Below are 17,655 nucleotides of genomic sequence, written 5' to 3' on the forward strand. Positions count from 1 at the left end.
TGCGTTTTAAATGACTGAAGGGGCACCCAACTTTTGCAATGCTCTAAGCGCCCCCCCTCCCCTTTAGAGACGTGTGTTTAAAAATGAATGTTCCGGGTAATGCAAAGAAAGGGGGTATTGGCTGGATGGGAGAGAAGTGTGGTCTTTGCACGGGGCGATTCGAGGGGCATTGCAGATCCAGGCTCATCTCTGGCCGGACTGAGAAGGTTTGCGCCAACTGAGGGATGCTCTTTAGTGCAGGACTAAAGATGTTTAGGGGCGATCAGGGTGAAGGATGCTAGATAACAGGCTCAGCTGCCTTTTGGGGCAGGGCTTTGGGTTCTGGTGTCTTCCCCTGTTCATCACATGGAGCGCGGCTACAGCTACACTCCGTATTCATCACGTTCACATTCATCAGAGCCGGGGCTGGAGGCGCTGGACTCCTCTTCCCAGGAGAGGAGGGAAATGCAGGGCACTTCTTGTCCTGACAGCAGACTAGGGAAAGTAAGAAAGTGACATCCCTTTTGCTTTGTCTTGCTCCTCCCATGCCCCAATTTAGGACCGTCCCTTGCAGAAAAAGGAGAGGGGCGGGGCGGGATGGTTCTGGGGGGCTGGAGTTGGGATCGCCTTCCAGGTAGACGAGAGCAAATTGTCAGATCAGAAACGGGAATTATGTCATTCCTGCGGAGGAATGAATTCAAAAGCGCTTCCTTGTGTGGCTGATTGACAGCAGTACACGCGATGGAGAGTATATAAAAGCAGAGAGCAGCCCCTCGCAAGCCACTGGAAGAAATCTCAGCCAGACTACAGCAGATTCCGCAGCCCCGAGGAAGCCTGGAGTTTGCACTTCGCTTTTTCAAATAACTCCCGCTCTCTTGCTTTTTGGATTTGATTTGGAGCGTTAACAATAAAAGAGCAGCAGCAGATCCTTTTATGCCGGGTAAGGGGGGACACCTTTTAAGATTTCACAATGCCGCGATTGACAGAAAACTGCTATTATGAGCTATGGGTGATGGATTTGTCTGTCTGCTTATCTGTCTGTCCTCCATCTCCTCTTAGGTCTGCTTAACTCAGTAGTAGAGCATCTGTTATTCAATCCATCTTTCTTTTGGACGACTATCTTTTCAGCTGTCATGATAGCTGGGAATTTTGTCTCCTAAATCCTTCGTGTTAACAAGTATTCATGAATAGTGCACATACAGTACAGATTTATTTTTTGCACAAACAGATTATAGGACATCTTTCCTGGTGATGGTTAGTTAGGTAAATAATATGATTACAGAAGCAGCATTTAGAAATGGGGTGTAAACACGTTTGTTATACTACTGGTCATTGCATCCTATCTACCATAATATGTACATTAGATAGAAAAGGAAATATTTGTTAATGGCTGGTGTTGCATCTGTCAAAAGGTACTTGAAGTAGGATTTTTAGCTAACTGCCCCAGATTTGCAGATAAATAGTTTTTTTAGTAATGTCCTGAGCAGAAAACACTTATAGTTTTATATTGAAAGTTTGACTTTGTGTAAAAGATAATGTCCCTGAAGTTGTTTGGATATTTAGGTTAGACATTTTTTAAAGTATCAAGGTAGCATACTGGTATCTTGAAATGTGTGTATCTATACGGTGCAGTTGGCAAACTGGGTTTGCTCTATTTAACAGACATGCGTACACATACACAAGTTTAGATGAAAATGCAGATATACTGCTTACACATCTATATTACCATACAGGAATACCTAAAGGGAATGCTATCTACCTAAAAGTCAGCATTGAAATAAATATTGTGTGTGTAACTTTCTATAATGGCATGTTAAAAAGTTGAATAGAACTCAAGAAATTCCATTATCTTGCAAATAATTCAGCTATATGTTGTGATTCAAAGTGGAGTTAAGATGGAACAACTAGTATACTGTCTATCCTGTCACTTAAAGCCTTGATGATGTCTCATGGAAAAATCTTGAAGAAAATTCTGCTTACATGGTATAGATTTTCTGTATATCTTTTCTTTTTTATTATTAAGGACATGTGGATGAATACAGGATCTTTATTTTTAAGAATTCACTTGAAATCATCATGCTCTGCATTTGATGTCAAAAATCAAGTCCAGAGCATGCAATTGTGATGTCATAAATATAAGAGCATGACCACATATAAGGGATAAGCAGCAGAACTCTTAATCACAAATATCCTGTTTCATCTTAAAATGAACCAACAAGAAAACCACAAACAAACAGGAAGAAAAATACTGTGAATATGTGCTGTTGCATATAAACAGAATTGCTTATGGTCACAGTTTTTTTTTTCTTCAGTACAGTCCATGAGGCATCTGAAGGTCTTATAGACAAAGACCATTTTCCTAACGGATTTTTTTGTTTATTCATAGGAGTTATGCTACAGAGGAGCAGGCTGTTGTGGCTAATTGTCTTGCTAACTTTGTGGGCTTCTTCAAATGCTCAGGGTAAGTCCTGAAACTTCTCAACTTCCTGAAGCTTGAGGCATTTGAAAGCAAGCAAAAATTACAGTAATTTGCAAAGCTAAATGTTGACTTTAAAATGAGATAGCTAAACGACTGGAGACAATACAGTAATAACATAATCTAAGGAAAACCTGATTAAAATAAACAAAATCAGACAAAAACTTTAAGATAAATCTTATTACTACTGGCACATTTGGATGATAACATTTATCTATTACTGACAAAATAAATATATAAAAATAGTTTTCCCCTACTGAACATTGACCTAAATTTACCTATTCTTAATTGCTAAGTGATTCCCTTCTGTAATGTGTATGTAATATGAGACTTAAATGGACTGGGTGGATGGGCGCTGCTTTGTCAGAAATTTAGAGAGAAGAAAATCTCTATAAATCGAATTCAGGCTGGGTGTAAAAGGGCACAATGCCAGATATTCATTTCCATGTGGCCTCCTGAGCCAAATTCATATCTGGTGTAACTCTACCCTCTTCTTGAGAGTTACCCTCTTGTAACATGGTGTTCATAATTTGATTCTTCTTTGCTGAGAGTTAGAGTAGGTAGCTTGAAATCCTGTCCTTGTAAAAATAAGCATGGTTATGTATATGGAATTTTGTTCACTTTCACTAAGGATTTTTTTTTACATATAAAGTTCCCAAATAGATGAAAGTGCTAAATAGATGGAAATGCTGTTTATTGTGCCATGCCAAATATAGCACATGTGCTTCTATCTTTCAAGCAGATGGAAGTAATGGGCTTATTGTGCCAAACAGGTAGCAAACATGCTAGTGTCTATCAAATCATTAGAATTATTGGGTGTACTATGCATGCTGATTTTCCCTTATGCCCATTTTTGTATTCACATTGCTACATGCCATTGACTTTTGCAGATGGTAACAAGGAAGATGAGACTACGTTTGACTTATTTCAAATCAGTAACATAAGCCGAAAGACAATTGGAGCAAAATTATTTCGGGGTCCAAATCCCACCGTCCCGGCATATCGTTTCATCCGATTTGACCATATACCTCCATTTAATCCAGAGAAATTCAAACAGATTCTCAACCTCATCCGGAAAAATGAGGGCTTTATTCTTTCAGCCACCCTAAGGCAGGACAGGCAATCCAGAGGTACTATCATTGCTTTAGAGGGCCCTGGCATCTCTCAGAGACAGTTTGAGATTATTTCCAATGGCCGAGCCAATACCCTGGACCTTATCTATTGGGCAGATGGCTCCCAGAATGTAATTTCCTTGGAAGATGTGGACCTAGCAGACTCACATTGGAAGAACCTCACAGTGCAAGTAACAGGGGAGAACTACAGCCTCTATGTTGGTTGTGACCTTATTGACAGCTTCATCCTGGAGGAGCCTTTCTATGAGCAGCTGAAAGCAGAGAACAGTAGAATGTATGTGACAAAGGGGTCCATTCGAGAGAACCATTTCAGGGTAGGTAATGTGAAAGCATTAGGGTCTGTGATGAGGTAAAGAATTTAGCTACATTTAATATTAGAAGACAATGGTCCCAATTATACTTTCACATGCACTTTAAAGTCAATGGGGAAGCATGGATGAAAGAACAGAATTTGCTCCAATGCGTCTTTTAGTTGATTGCTTGGGGTGAATTATATGAATCTTAGTGCTCATGAAAGTGAAGGACTGATACAGCACAGTCGAGAGCCATACAAAATGCACGCCATCTCTGAATAGGTTTCCCCATGCAACATGTTAATATTCAACAGTCCTTTTTCCCATTTGTGAGGCTTCCCATAGCAGAGTGTCAAGCATGCCATATTTTGCAGTGAATTTTAGAGCTGGTCAAAAATTTTCCAAGAGACCATTTTCTGTCAGAAAACACCAGATCAGCGAAAGTGAAACGTTTCATGGAAATTTGTCAATTTTGATGAAATTTCATTTCAAAAGAAAATTAAAAAAACCCCAAACATTTAGACAAGGTTGAAACATTCCATTTCAAACTTTTCAGAACAGGACATTTTGATTTTTTAGTTTTAAGTGACTTTGTTTCAATTTTTAAAAATCTCTTTGATATAAAATAAAATTTTAAAAGTCAAAATTGGAATGAAATGTTTTGATTGACCCAAGATTTATTTGTGTGCGGGGGGCGGGATTTTGTTTCCAGGAAAATTCCAATTTTTTTGATTTTGTTCCATTTCAGAATGGAAAACATTCTGAAATTGTGGATTTTCCTGCAAAATGAAAAACCCAGCTCCTGTCCTGTTCTAGTGATTTGTACAAAGTCCTTTAGGGGCTAGGTTGAGCCACCCAATTTTTTATACCTGAAATCAAACATGAAATCTTGTCTCTGGAGTTGAAAAGCCAGTGCCTTGCAACCCACTGTGCTATATAGCCTCTGCTCTGATAATTGGATCTCTAATTGAATTGTGTGGAAATAGAGATTTGAACTCACAACAAGACAGCAGCATGAAAACAGCTAATCAAATATTACTTTATCATGACTCATTCTGAAAAAAACACTTGCTTTTGTACTTCATTAGTATAATAAATAATAATGTAACCAAGTTATCAAAGTTAACTTTTTGTATGTATTTCTCATGGCTTGTACCCTACGTTACTTTTGAGTATTTACCTGTGTTTAAATCCAACCAATAAACTGGGGAGGATGATAGGTGGAGAAGAATACATACAAAAACCCCAATGATATAAATTTAATGCTGAATTGATCTGAAAGTTGTTTTCTTTGATTACAGGGTCTAATTCAAAATATTCATTTAATTTTTGATACTTCAGTAGAGGATGTTCTGCGTAACAAAGGATGTCAGAGGAGCCAGACAAGTACGTATATTTTTTCACACTATCATTGTTCAATTGAGTCCAAAAATGAAGAAGCCCAAGGTCCATATATTAACCTCAAACCATGGCATAGGTTCCATTGAAGCTAGTGTGAATTGGGGCAGAGGTAGAACATGTATCTGGAAGGTTTGGAATTGTTGACAAGCTACTTATGAGCATTTTTTGGGAGTGACAAACAAAGCAAATTGTTGTAAACTTTGCTATGAAGTTGCTGAATAGATATAATAAAATATTGCTTCCGGCAGATAATCTGATCTTTTATCCCTGCTGCTCAGGTTTAGAATTTTGGTTCTTTATGTGTAGGTTGGGGAAAAGCTAATTACCAAGGAGAAAGTTACTGAAATTGGAAAGAAAATTTAATATATGTGAAAATATCCATGTACTTCCATGAAGGAATGTTCTCAAATGATTAGAGCAAGGGATTGGGGATGTGTACACTACAAATTACTTTGGTGTAATTTACATAGCTCAGAGGTGTGAATAATTCATACCTCTGATTGACATAAATTATGCTGACCTAAGCGCTGGTGTGGACTGTGCTATGCGCTCCCACCAACATAGCTACCACCTCTCCTGGAGGCAGGAGTTGTTAAGCTGACAGGAGAGCTCTCACTCATCAGCTTAGAGCAGGGATCAGCAACCTTTGGCATGTGGCCCGTCAGGGAAATCCATTGGCGGGCCGGGACGGTTTGTTTACCTGTCGCGTCCACGGGTTCGGCTCATCACGGCTCCCACTGGCAATGGTTCTCCGCTCCAGGCCAATGGGGGCTGTGGGAAGTGGCGCGGGCCGAGGGATGTGCTGGCTGCCCTTCTTGCAGCCCCCATTGGCCTGGAGCGGCAAACTGCCGCCAGTGGGAGCTGCAATCGGCCGAACCTGCAGACGCTGCAGATAAACAAACCATCCTGGCCCGCCAGCGGATTTCTCTGACGGGCCACGTGCAAAGGTTGCCGTCCCTGGCTTAGAGCATCTTTGTGAATGGTGTAGCTGCATTGGTGCTGCTGTAGTACAGACACAACCTAGCAGTCATGTGTCAGGGTTCTAATCCTGACTACTTGACTGGCTCATTGTGTGACCTTAGACAAGCTTTAAAAAAGTGAAATTATTAGATGCCAAATCTATTAGAGATATCATTGAAAGGGGCTTTGTGGATGAATCCTCGTAGGTTATGATTCAAAAAAAGTATGAATTGGGCTGGAGAGTGAGTGTGAATAACACTTTAACCCAGTCAGTAGGGCACTTAGTCTCTGTCCTGTCGTTATGTTGGTATAACTGTGTCGCTTAGGAGTGTCCCCTCACACCAATGAATATTTAGTTATTTATATGTGGTGGAACAGTTCCATCAAGAGAGGTTAAGAAAGTCCTGCCCTAGAATACCTAGTGGTTAAAGCATTGTATTGAGAGGGGAGAGACCCAAGTTCAAATCCCTATTCCATATCAGTCAGAGGTGGGAATTGAACCCATATGCTGGGTCTGTGCTCTAACCACTAGGCTAAAAGTTATAAAGTGGGCACCAACTCCTCCTGTAGCCACTTTGTGTGGGGTTAGGTATGTTCCTAGAATGCCTAGCTGATTGACTTTGCATGCACCTAGGGAATTTTTGAAACATTTTATTAAGGCAAACTTATGTTAAAACATTAACATAGTACATCATACATTACTTATTAAGGATTAGGTTAATAGTCAAAGAACCTGGCTAAAGATTTTGGCTTGCTGGCTGGGGAGACCTTCTCTACTGAGTACTCTAAAAAAGATGACCAAATGTCTAAAAACCTATCCTCTTTTGGCACTTCTCTTGTATATGAACTTGTTATGAAACTATTCTACTACAAAGACACTCCATATTTGATTAATTCCACAGGAGAAGTCAAATTTTTCCAATAACGTACAATTCAAAGTCTTCACGCTAACAATAAAAAATGAAATTAATTTGTCATTCTGTTTATAAGAGAGATCCTGTATTGGAGCATTAAGTAAGAAGCCCAGGGTATTTCTAGGAAGACAGCATTTTGTCATAAGATTAATCTTTTTAATAATTTCCTCCCTAAACTCTCTAATTCCTGGACATAACCACCATATGTACAAGTATGTTCCCCTTTTCCCACAACCCCTCTAACAGAGTGTCTCCCTAGCAGCAAAAATCTGATGGTTCTTAACTGGAGTCAAAATGCCATTTATACAATAATTTATTAAAATGTTCTTTATGAACCACACAAATTGAAGATATATATCCCCTTTCTCATACAGAGACCTGCTCATCCAGATAAATTTCTTTGTCCAAATCCCTCTCCCATCTTTTCTCTGGGTTGTTTTCTCATCAACATCTTTTTCAATCAGAATTGTATGTATCTTAGAAATTAAAGCTTTTGTTCCAACTTGCTTCTGCATCAACTCCTCAAATATGGTTGAAAGACTAGATAGAGTTGTCCTGTGTCCAGATTTACAATAAAATATTTGGTTTGTAAATAATGAAAATACCAACTGTTTATATTATTTACATCACATATCTGTTGGTATCATTCAAATCAGTACCCTGAAACAGCTGTCCAAATTGAGTAATCTCAGCTGTTACCCACAACAAATAGCCACTTTGAAATTTCCTAAGGATAAATTCCTGATTATTAATGAAAGTAGCTAAGGGAGAGGACCTCAGCAACAGGAATTTTAAAAAATCGTCCAAAGCTGCGGTGGTTGGATGAATGGGTGATATTTCTTTTTAACCCAACAGTTACTATGAATAGCTATATTTGTCTGCCAGCTTGTTTGAGTTTTACCCAGTGTTTGGATGGTCTATTGTTAACCCAGTCAATCACATCTTTTAATTTCAATCCATAATGATAATTGAGGAATGCTAGTCCACCTCACTTTGTAGGCTTACACAGAACTATAGCACTCACCCTTTGTATTTTCCATTTCCATATACATTTTAATAGTGTATCCGGCCATGTTTTTAATGTCAAGTCAGGGATACCAGTAGGGATGCACTGAAACAAAAATAGTAACTTTATGAGGATGTTAATTGTTACCTGTTTAGGTAAGAGATTTCATATTTGTTCCATTCCTCCAAGTCTTTTATTTCTGTATTCCACAGGGACGATAATTTGCCTTAAAAAGATTTTTATGTTTCTCCACAATATTTATTCCTCAATATTTTAACAGTTCCTTTGCCTGTTTACATTTATGTAGCTGACAACAGTTTGTTTTGACCCGCTGGGGAATATTAATTCCTAAAATTTCAGATTGATTGTAGATTATTCTGAAGCCTGATACCTGCCCAAATTCTGGAGTCAATTGTTCTATACATTTTAATGAGGCTTCTGGATCCTGCAAATAAAACAAGGCATCATCAGCATACAAAGCTATTTTGTGTTCTAATTCAGAATGCATTTTAATACCCTTTACCAAGGGGCTGTTTCTTCATATTTGTTGCAAATGGTTTCATTGCCAAAGCAAACAACAAAGGGAATAAGGAGTAGCCCCCAAGGGAATTGTAATGGTGGAAATTTAGGTGCCTAGGGGCTTTGGCAATCTACAGAGCTAGGTGGCAGCTGAGCAGAGGTTTTGAGGACCTCAGTGGTGCCTAAAGTGGCAGCTAGGTACCTAAGTCCATTTGTGGATCTAGCTCTTAGATACTGTACTGATGTAGACTTGATAGTTGAGTGTCTTACTTTAGGCAGCATAGGCATCAAGGCATACCCTTCTATGGTTTTGGCACATTTCATTTAAGCAGGTTCCTTTGCTCAGGTTAGGCAAGAACTCTACATAAGACAGATCTATACTTCCCACCATTGCTGAATGGCAAAAGGGAGGAGGGAATAGGAGGGGAAACATCTCATTGCTAATGTTTCCATTCTGAGTAGAGAGCAAATCCAAACATGTGATCAGTTTTATCCATGGCTCCCTTGTTAGTGGCAGGACGTGTGTGGGTGAAGGGACAGGTATGAGAAAGTGTAAATCTTGTTTTGGTTTATGTCACGGTGCATTCAGAGTAAAACAGAAGGCTGGCATCCAGGATGCCAAAGTTCAGGCATCCCTTCCCTCATTCCCCTGCAAAGAGTGAGCTTTGTAAATATTAAGCCCATGTAGACACCAAGGACCACATTAAACTATCTGATCCACAAGGCAGAGCTCTGAAATCTAGAGTAATTGATGTAATTAAAAGACTGACAGAACCCTCTTCACCTAGATGAGGATATAATGGCATGATCTGTTGTGCCAATACAGAGCAGATCTTCAGATCTTCTCTATTTGTGTTGGAAGATTACCAAGAAGGGAAATAGTGTCAGCAAAAGTAGATTGGATCATGCCAAAACCCATGGAACCATACTATAAAAAGAAAGTAGAAGGAAAATTATGACAGTACTGCCTGCTGATACTAACCTTAGCTGGAATACCTTGCATACTTCAGCATCTGCAGTTGTATAGTCAACTAGGGAGTTGTTTTGCTACAGGTGTTCCCTCCCAACCATGTCCATCAGCTATGTCTGGGGTCCAAACACAAGAGCTACAAATCAGGTACATTACACAGATTTGTTTTTTTCACCCTCTCTGGAAGAAGGCTGGTCAATAGACCAATTAATAATGTTCTTATTTTTATCTTACAACACTAAATTGAACACAATGGAATGGAAATTCCTCATTCAAATACGTGAGGTGGAGTTGCATCATTTTTGTGGCATGCATGTGAGTAACATGAGACATGCCACACACATGGTTGCAGTTTGCAGCTTCATGGCGCTGCCCATGTAGCTTAATTACCACAGTAGAAAAGCCATTGGTGTTATACTACTAGCTTGGCTAACAAGGTTAACACATACCACACTGTGCTGCATTCCTTAATGCACTGCAACATATTGATGGGGGGTGTGTGACATTCTGTATTTCAAATAACCTTAATGATCTGATGTTGAGTAAAGACATGAAAGGGAACACTGGATTGCTATTCAGGCCAAACCTGTATATGCCTCTTCCAGTTTAAGGTACATATTGCTGTTCTGGCCCTATTATTACATGGGCATAGGCCACCTTCCCCTTGTGAACTTTTGGCCCATATTTGTGACAGGAAGTGATTGTTTCTGCTGCAGTTCTGGGTTAGCACCTCTCATACTGGCAGGGAATTCTGCAAATGTGCAGGGAGCTGCCTGCAAGCTCAGCAGCACGGTTTCTGTCCAGGCTGGCTTGTGTTCCTGCCCTTCCCCTTGGCTGGATTTCACCCTTCCATGGGAGGTTTGTGAAAGAACAAGGCTAGGGCTTTAACTGAGCATGGTGATGCTAGACACTAGAAGTATTTGGTCAAGTTTGGCAGGTTCAAAACTTGTTTGGGGACAATTTAACCTTTTATTTGAAAACTATTTAAAATACAGGTGGGAGAACTGAGAGGGTTGGGAAGTGGGAAGGTTGAGGGATGTTTTCCTGGAGCCTGGAGAGAGGCAGGAGATGTAGGACATTGGAGTATAGAATGGCCCTGCTGCTTCCAGGGACTGTTCTGTGCACCCAGGAAGCCCTATATTAGTAGTTCTTGTTGCTTCTTGTGTGGAATTACCATGAAGATAGTCTCAACCTTTGTGACCTGTGACATTCTTGCAAAACACTTTCTGGGATCTATGAAAATCCATCATGGAGTAAACTTTCACATTATACTTCAGGACCTTGGTATTTCAGCACAAATCTAAATAAGGCTATTCTCTATTTAGACAATTGCTGTACTTTCAGATAAGAAAACAATTACGGTAGTTAATCCTTGGTATGGTTTGATGCCAAGACAAATTACGTTAAATTAACAACACACACCTTGATCAAGCCCCAGATGCTTGTCTGGCTGAACATTGACCAAATGTGACTGAAGTATGGATCTGCATTGGGTCTTTTTGGAATCTTAGTTGCCTCTAGATGTTCAGATATCAGCAGTGGCCAAGGAATCTTTGTCCCATCTACACTTGATTAGCTTGCAACCTATTCTTTAGAATTTGGACCGCGAGTTGCCACAATTATTCATGCCTGTTACTTCCAGATTGGATTACTGCAATCTACACTACTGGAAGCTATATCTAGTGAGCTCTAGCGAACTTCAGCTACTGCATGATGTGGCTGTCCACTTACTAGGAGGAGCTTCTTGCTGGGAGTGTGTGGCAATGTCTACCACTTTATTCTTGGGTGCAATTCAAGGAGTTAGTTTTGATTTATGAAATCTTTAATAGCTAGAGACCTCTATTTTTATTTTTATTATTATTTGTATTATGGTGGCATCTAGGGGATCCAACCCAGTTCAGGTCTCTATTGTGCTAGGTGCTGTGTAAGCACATAGGAAGAGAGAATCCATGCTCCCATCTAAATAGACAAGACAGACAAAAGATAGGAGAAAGGGAATGTGATTATCCCCATTTTACAGGAAGGGAACTGAGTCACAAATAGATTAAATGATTTGCCCAAGAAAGTCTGTGGCAGGGCTAGGATTTTAATCCAGATCCCCCAAGCTTTAGGACAATGCGTGAAACACAAGGCTGTCCTTCCTTTCTCCTTTGCTGATTACATGGCAGCTGAGCTGAGGTGCGTGAGCTAACTGACTCCAGATTTAAATGTGAGGGGCTAGGGTGGGGGGGCAGGGCAGGCATTGTCAATGAAATGCCCTCAACTCTGGGGTTACTCCTGTTGCTTTTCTGACAGGGGCCTGAATTTGTTGACTTTCAGGGCACAGTGCAAGGCCTATATATTTTTAAACCCTTTCTGAGAGGTAGGCTGACTAGAGAGGTGGTCCAGGAGGGAGGTGTTGGGTTGATGGGTGGGGGAGCCTCACTATAATGTGATCATTGTGTGCATTTTAAAAATGATTTATACATGTGCACAGAGATTTGGAGAGGCATGTTTAAAAAAGCTAAATAAATACATAAAATAAAATCCCACCCATGGCCAGCTCAGAGGAATGAGAGCTGTGTTTGGGAAAAGATGCACATTTTTACCTTTATATCAACATTTGTAGTTTCAGCAACTTTTCCTTCCAAAGCGAGTCATCTAGCCCTTAAGAAATGAGCAGGAAGCCAGCCATATAAAACTGACTCCCCAGAAATACCCAGGTGTCTTCTTTCACCGATTGCCAAGGGGGAGTAGGGAGTATAGATGTAATCAGGGGCAGCTCTGTTTTTTGCCACCCTAAGCACGGCAGTCATGTGGATTCGGTGGTGTTTCTGTGGGTGATCTGCCAGTCCCGCAGCTTCGGCGTACCCGCCGCTGAATTGCCGCCGAAACCACGCGCCTGACTGCTGCCCTCACAGTGACCGGCACGCGGCTTGCCACCCCAGGCATGCGCTTGCTGCGCTGGTGCCTGGAGCTGCCCCTGGATGTAATGTTTCTAACATAGTTTAGGACTGAACTTTGCTGAGATTATAGATTTAATAATCTTAAAATGCTCAGGTCAAGTCAAATTTCTACATTGACTTGGCAGTATGAAATTAATGATCTGAAAAGTACCACATGGGGAATCATATAAGCTTAATGTTTCCACATAGTAAGAACACGGCATTCATTTCAAGAAATCAAAAGGCAACTGAAGTAAAGGGAGTCACACCACAGATGATTCTGGCCCATGATGCCACATATGTAGTTTCTTTCTGTCCTAGATGCTAAGTTACCAATTTCTTTAAATTTGATAACTGGAAACAATTCAGTGTAGACTGTGGCACAGGGTATTCGCAAACAATGGGGTAACTAAAAATAAAATCAGCCTCCCCTCCCCATTTTTTAAATTCCTTTCATCTCGTGTGGCTATTGAGCTGAGAGTGAGGAATGGTGCTCATACATTTGTGATGATATGCTGTATTGCAATCACTGGACGCATTTCTCCTTTGGAATGTTTAAGAAAGGGCAGAGTGGTCAAATCAGTCTCTCTAAGCTACGTTAGACTCTGGTTCACCTTACTAGATTGAGGTACTATATTGACACTGAATATGTTGAATGAATCTTTACTGAAAGGCAGGGAAGTAAAGCTTCCCATATAGCTGAGATCAATATTGGGCTACATCCTGTGGCTGTTACTCACACAAAGCTCCCTTTGAAGTCCAAAGGAGCTTTACCTATGTAAGGAGTGACTAGACACTGAGTAAGGACCTCAATGGTGCAGAGAAGGATTTTAGTCCCCGTTTATTATCATTATAGTTTGTTTAAAAAAAAACTAGTTTCATTAAATAAAATCTTTTGGCAGAAAGAGAATCCTCTTGCCTCAAAATGTTTGGAAGAATTATTGCTGCTGTTTTCTGTCATGCTGATCTCCAGCAATTTGCTATGTACAGGGAGAACTTTTAAACTGTGACTTCAGAATTCTTCCCAAGCATGTTCAATTATCCCTACATAATGCTCCATTGAGTGCATTTTGTAGAAACTCTGCCTTCTTGGGGGACATTTGAAGTGCCTGGAGCCAATTTATAGCCTGGCCTTAGCTGGGCTTACCTTTCATTCCAGCGTTTCCATGTCAATGTAACAGCTCCTATGAGGGCTGTCACCAGCCATTGCAACTTAGGCTATGGCTACTCTCCAGAGCTTACAGCAGCTCAGCTGCACTGATGCAGCTCTGCCGTTGTAATGCTGCTAGTGCAGATGCTCTAAGCCGACAGGAGAGAGCTCTTCCATCGACTTAATTACTCCAGCCCCCGTGAGTGGCAATAGCTATGTCAGTGGGAGAAGCTCTCCTGCCAACATAGCGCTGTCCATACTGGTGCTTAGGTTGGTGTAACTTATGTCGCTCAGGGTGGTGGTTTATTCACACCCCTGAGCGACGTAACTTATGCCGATGTAAGCTACAGTGTGTACATAGCCTTAGACTAGACTGGAGACTTCTATAAATTGCACTGGGGCCTGAACTAGACTCCAGAAGCACTAGGGCCTAAGAGACAGAAAGTTTGCAAAAGCTGCTTATACTCTCCTTGCCCTTAGAAGTGCATTGCTCTTAAACATCTAAGAGTCTGGCCCTAACCCTTTCAGTAATTTGGGAAGTAAACTGTAATTGGAAGATATCCTTGGGTTCCATTCAGTACGGGACCATGTTGTTCCCTCATTTACTGGGAGGGGGGACAAAAAAGGCCTGATTCTATAGCCGTCACACTGGCAAAAACCCAGGTGACTTAAATGGGAATTTTGCTTGCACAAGGACTGCAGGATTATGCCAAAAGCCAGTTTTTGCTGTTAATTTTCAGTGATGATATTTAGATGTCTCCTTTGTTTCTGCCACAATTTTCACTGCAGTTTAATAACCAAGCCTTGGGTTACTTAGACCTCACACTAAGGGATATGTGTACACTAGCTAAGGGACCTTGGGATGCTCTGACTATCACTAGCAGAATAAGTAGAAGAACAGAGTTTTCACTGCCATCCGTTAGTTAATGTTGCAGCTCAGCTGGTTTCTTAGTGTTTTTGGCAGTTTCACTTTATGCCTGGTTTCACGAGTGAAACTTTGAATAAGCTTCTTGCTAGCGAAACAAAACCTCTCAGTCACACAAATACACAAAGCCGATTGCCATTACAGAGATTAAGGAGAAAAAGAATTAGGGTCAAATACTGCTCCAGCTGAAGATAATGAGAGTTCTGTCATTCTTTTCAACAGAAACAGGCAAGTACATCTACACTGTCGCCAGGAGCATGCTTCCTGGCACGGATAGATAGATGCACTAGCTCTGTGCTAGCTTGTGCATTAAAAGTAGCAGTGCAGCTGGGCTAGTGGTTTGATTGCAAACCCACTTGGGCTCCCTGGGTCTGTACTAGCCCAAGCTGCCACCCACGTTATCCCAGCTACGCTGCTATTTTCAGTGGACTAGCTAGACTAGAGCTACTGCATGTCGGTCTACCTGTGCTGGGAAACATGCTTCCAGCTGCAGTGTAGATGTGCCCTAAGGGTCCTTGCCTGTTTCTGTTGAAGAGAATGGCAAAACTTCTAACTTCAGCAGGAGCAGTGTTTGGCCTGAATTATTTTTCTCCATAGTCTTTGTAGTAAAGGAGTTTATTCTAAGTTTCACCCATACAACCAGCCATAAGGTGAAGCTGCAAAAACCACTAAGATACTACATGAGCTGCAGCATTAACTAACGGATGGCGGTGAACACTCTCTGGTCTTCCACTTATTCCACCAGTGATAGTTGTGGTATCTGGACTCTCTTAGCTAGTTGGTGACTTAGGAGAACAGAGCATGGAAAAGAGAGTTTATTGGAGGATATCTATCTCAGGCTAGAGGTAGTCCATTTAATCAGCACTGTATCAAAGGAAGCTGCATGGTTTAAGGGATTTTTGATGGGTTACACAGCTACGTGCTGATTGTGACTGAAAGCTGCTGTATTCTGATAGCTCTCTGGTTGCCTATGTGGAATTGTTGTTGGTCTAAGTTTACTTCCAGTGGATAGTCAAACACCACAATTTCCACCTTTGTTTTCAGTTTCACCAGAGAGTCCATAAAGTTCAGAGTTTAAATTACTTTTTCAGCCTTAAGTAATGTCCTTCCAGATGATTACTGAAGAACATCGGCAGGTCAGTATGGGAGAAACACTCACCATATTGTAGGTATTCGGTAGATAAATAGAGGTTTGGTGCCACAAAGGGGCTGGAAAAGTTACCCAAGCAGAGAAACTATCCAAGTTATCCAAGCAATATTTCCTTGACATTGGAGCTGGGATGAATTCCTGGCCAGTACAGCTGGCTATACTTCTCCTCTGGATGTAGAGGATTGTACCAGTGGGGAGAAAGGGTTGACTGGATCACTGTGCTTTTTGGTGATTCTGTGGTACAGAAGTGCCACTAAGGGTCTGTCTACACTGCAATTAAGCAGTTACAGATAGTCCATGTCAGCTGACTCGGGCTTCCGGAACTTGGGCTATGGGGCTGTTTAATTGTAGTATAGACATTTCGGCTTAGGCTGGAGCCCGGACTCTGGGACCCCCTGTGTGTGTATGTGTGTGTGTGGAGTGGGTCCCAAAGTCCAGAGCCCAAGTTCTAGCCTGGTCCTGACAGTCTACACTGCAATTAAACATCCTCGTAGCCCGAGCCCCTTGAGCCCAAGGCAGCTGACACCAGCCAGCTGCGGGTGTTTAGGTGCAGTGTACACATACCATAAGAAGCTGTTACCAGCTGGTTTAATTTAGAAGAGCCACAAGGCTGCTATGAGATGTGCATGGGGCTGAAGAAGGCCTTGGCCATCCCAGAAAATGGGGGAGCACAAAAGTGGCTTAAAAGCCACCTTGGCCTCTTAGTGGTGGCCTCATTAGTAGAAGAGTCCTGTCTCTGTGACCCAAATGAAAAGGATAGCCCTTGTCGGGTCATGAAAAATGCAAAAATTTTCATGGCCTTGAGAGGACTTAATGTGTGTGTTTTTATGACGTTCTATATTTTTATTACCTTTTCTTCATAAATGAGCATTTTACATTGCCAATAGTGCCTTTAAATGATGACTATGTGAGATGGAGCTGGGCTCTTAATTTTGAAAGGGAATGTCTATAATTGGAAGCAGCTGACATTCAACCCCTCTCTTTTATTCTTGGGTATAATTTAGCATGAAGCTGTTCCAAAAGAGCTGCAGTTAAACCCTACCTACAGGTGCCAGTCTATAATTCCAGCCGTAAGCTGTAATCAGCAGAAGACTGTTGTATACACAACTGTTTTTTCCCCTCTCTCCTTACCAGCTGAAGTGAACACTATCAATGAGAGTACTGAAATCCTTCACCTTAACCCTGCTGTCACCACGGAGTATGTTGGTGAACAGACAGAGAAGACGATGGAGTTCTGTGACCGCTCCTGTGAAGAGCTGGGAACTATGTTCACTGAGCTCACTGGGTTGCGCATTGTTGTTAACAATTTAGTGGATAACCTTCAAAAAGTGGTAGGTATCTCTGGACTTAAGAATCAAAAGATACAAAAAGTCAATTATAGAATGTTGTCTTCTCTGGCTCCCTCTGTCACTTTGCTTAAACATCTATAAAGATGGCTAGGTTGTTGGGGGAGGGGAATCCTACATTTTCAAAAGTGACTACAAATGATTTTGCGTGCCCGACTATGACACTTTACTTGGGCATGATTTTCAAAGGACAGGTTTAGAACAACATTTCTGAAAATCAGGCCCTTTAAAAATATTTCCAATATGGTAATCAAAATTCAAAGCACCCAAAATCACTAGTCAAATTTGGCCATATGTGTACTGTATACACATGTCTATATGTGCATATCTATGCATGTGTGTATATAATTTATATGTTTATATTTATAATGACCACATATTATAGCTAAGAGGCAAATGAATGCATGTGAGTTTTATCTTTTTATCTTTCACCACTGCAGTATGATGAAGTGTGTAGTTACTAGTTATAACTCATGTTCATACCTTGTAAACAAAGTTTTAATAATTTA

General features: G+C 41.0%; 1 protein-coding gene across 1 annotated transcript in view; it reads left to right on the forward strand.

The window, feature by feature from the left end:
• The first annotated feature begins 664 nt into the window (after window positions 1-664).
• Window positions 665-17,655, forward strand: part of THBS2 (thrombospondin 2) — a 49,950-nt gene continuing 32,959 nt past the window's right edge. Inside the window, exons 1-5 of the mRNA XM_054023275.1 lie at window positions 665-919; window positions 2,366-2,440; window positions 3,346-3,902; window positions 5,183-5,267; window positions 16,935-17,131. Coding sequence (XP_053879250.1) covers window positions 913-919; window positions 2,366-2,440; window positions 3,346-3,902; window positions 5,183-5,267; window positions 16,935-17,131 — 921 coding nt within the window. The 5' untranslated portion in view covers window positions 665-912. The remainder of the gene's footprint in view (window positions 920-2,365; window positions 2,441-3,345; window positions 3,903-5,182; window positions 5,268-16,934; window positions 17,132-17,655) is intronic.

Source organism: Malaclemys terrapin, chromosome 3, assembly GCF_027887155.1.
Source record: "Malaclemys terrapin pileata isolate rMalTer1 chromosome 3, rMalTer1.hap1, whole genome shotgun sequence".
NCBI lineage: Eukaryota > Metazoa > Chordata > Testudines > Emydidae > Malaclemys > Malaclemys terrapin.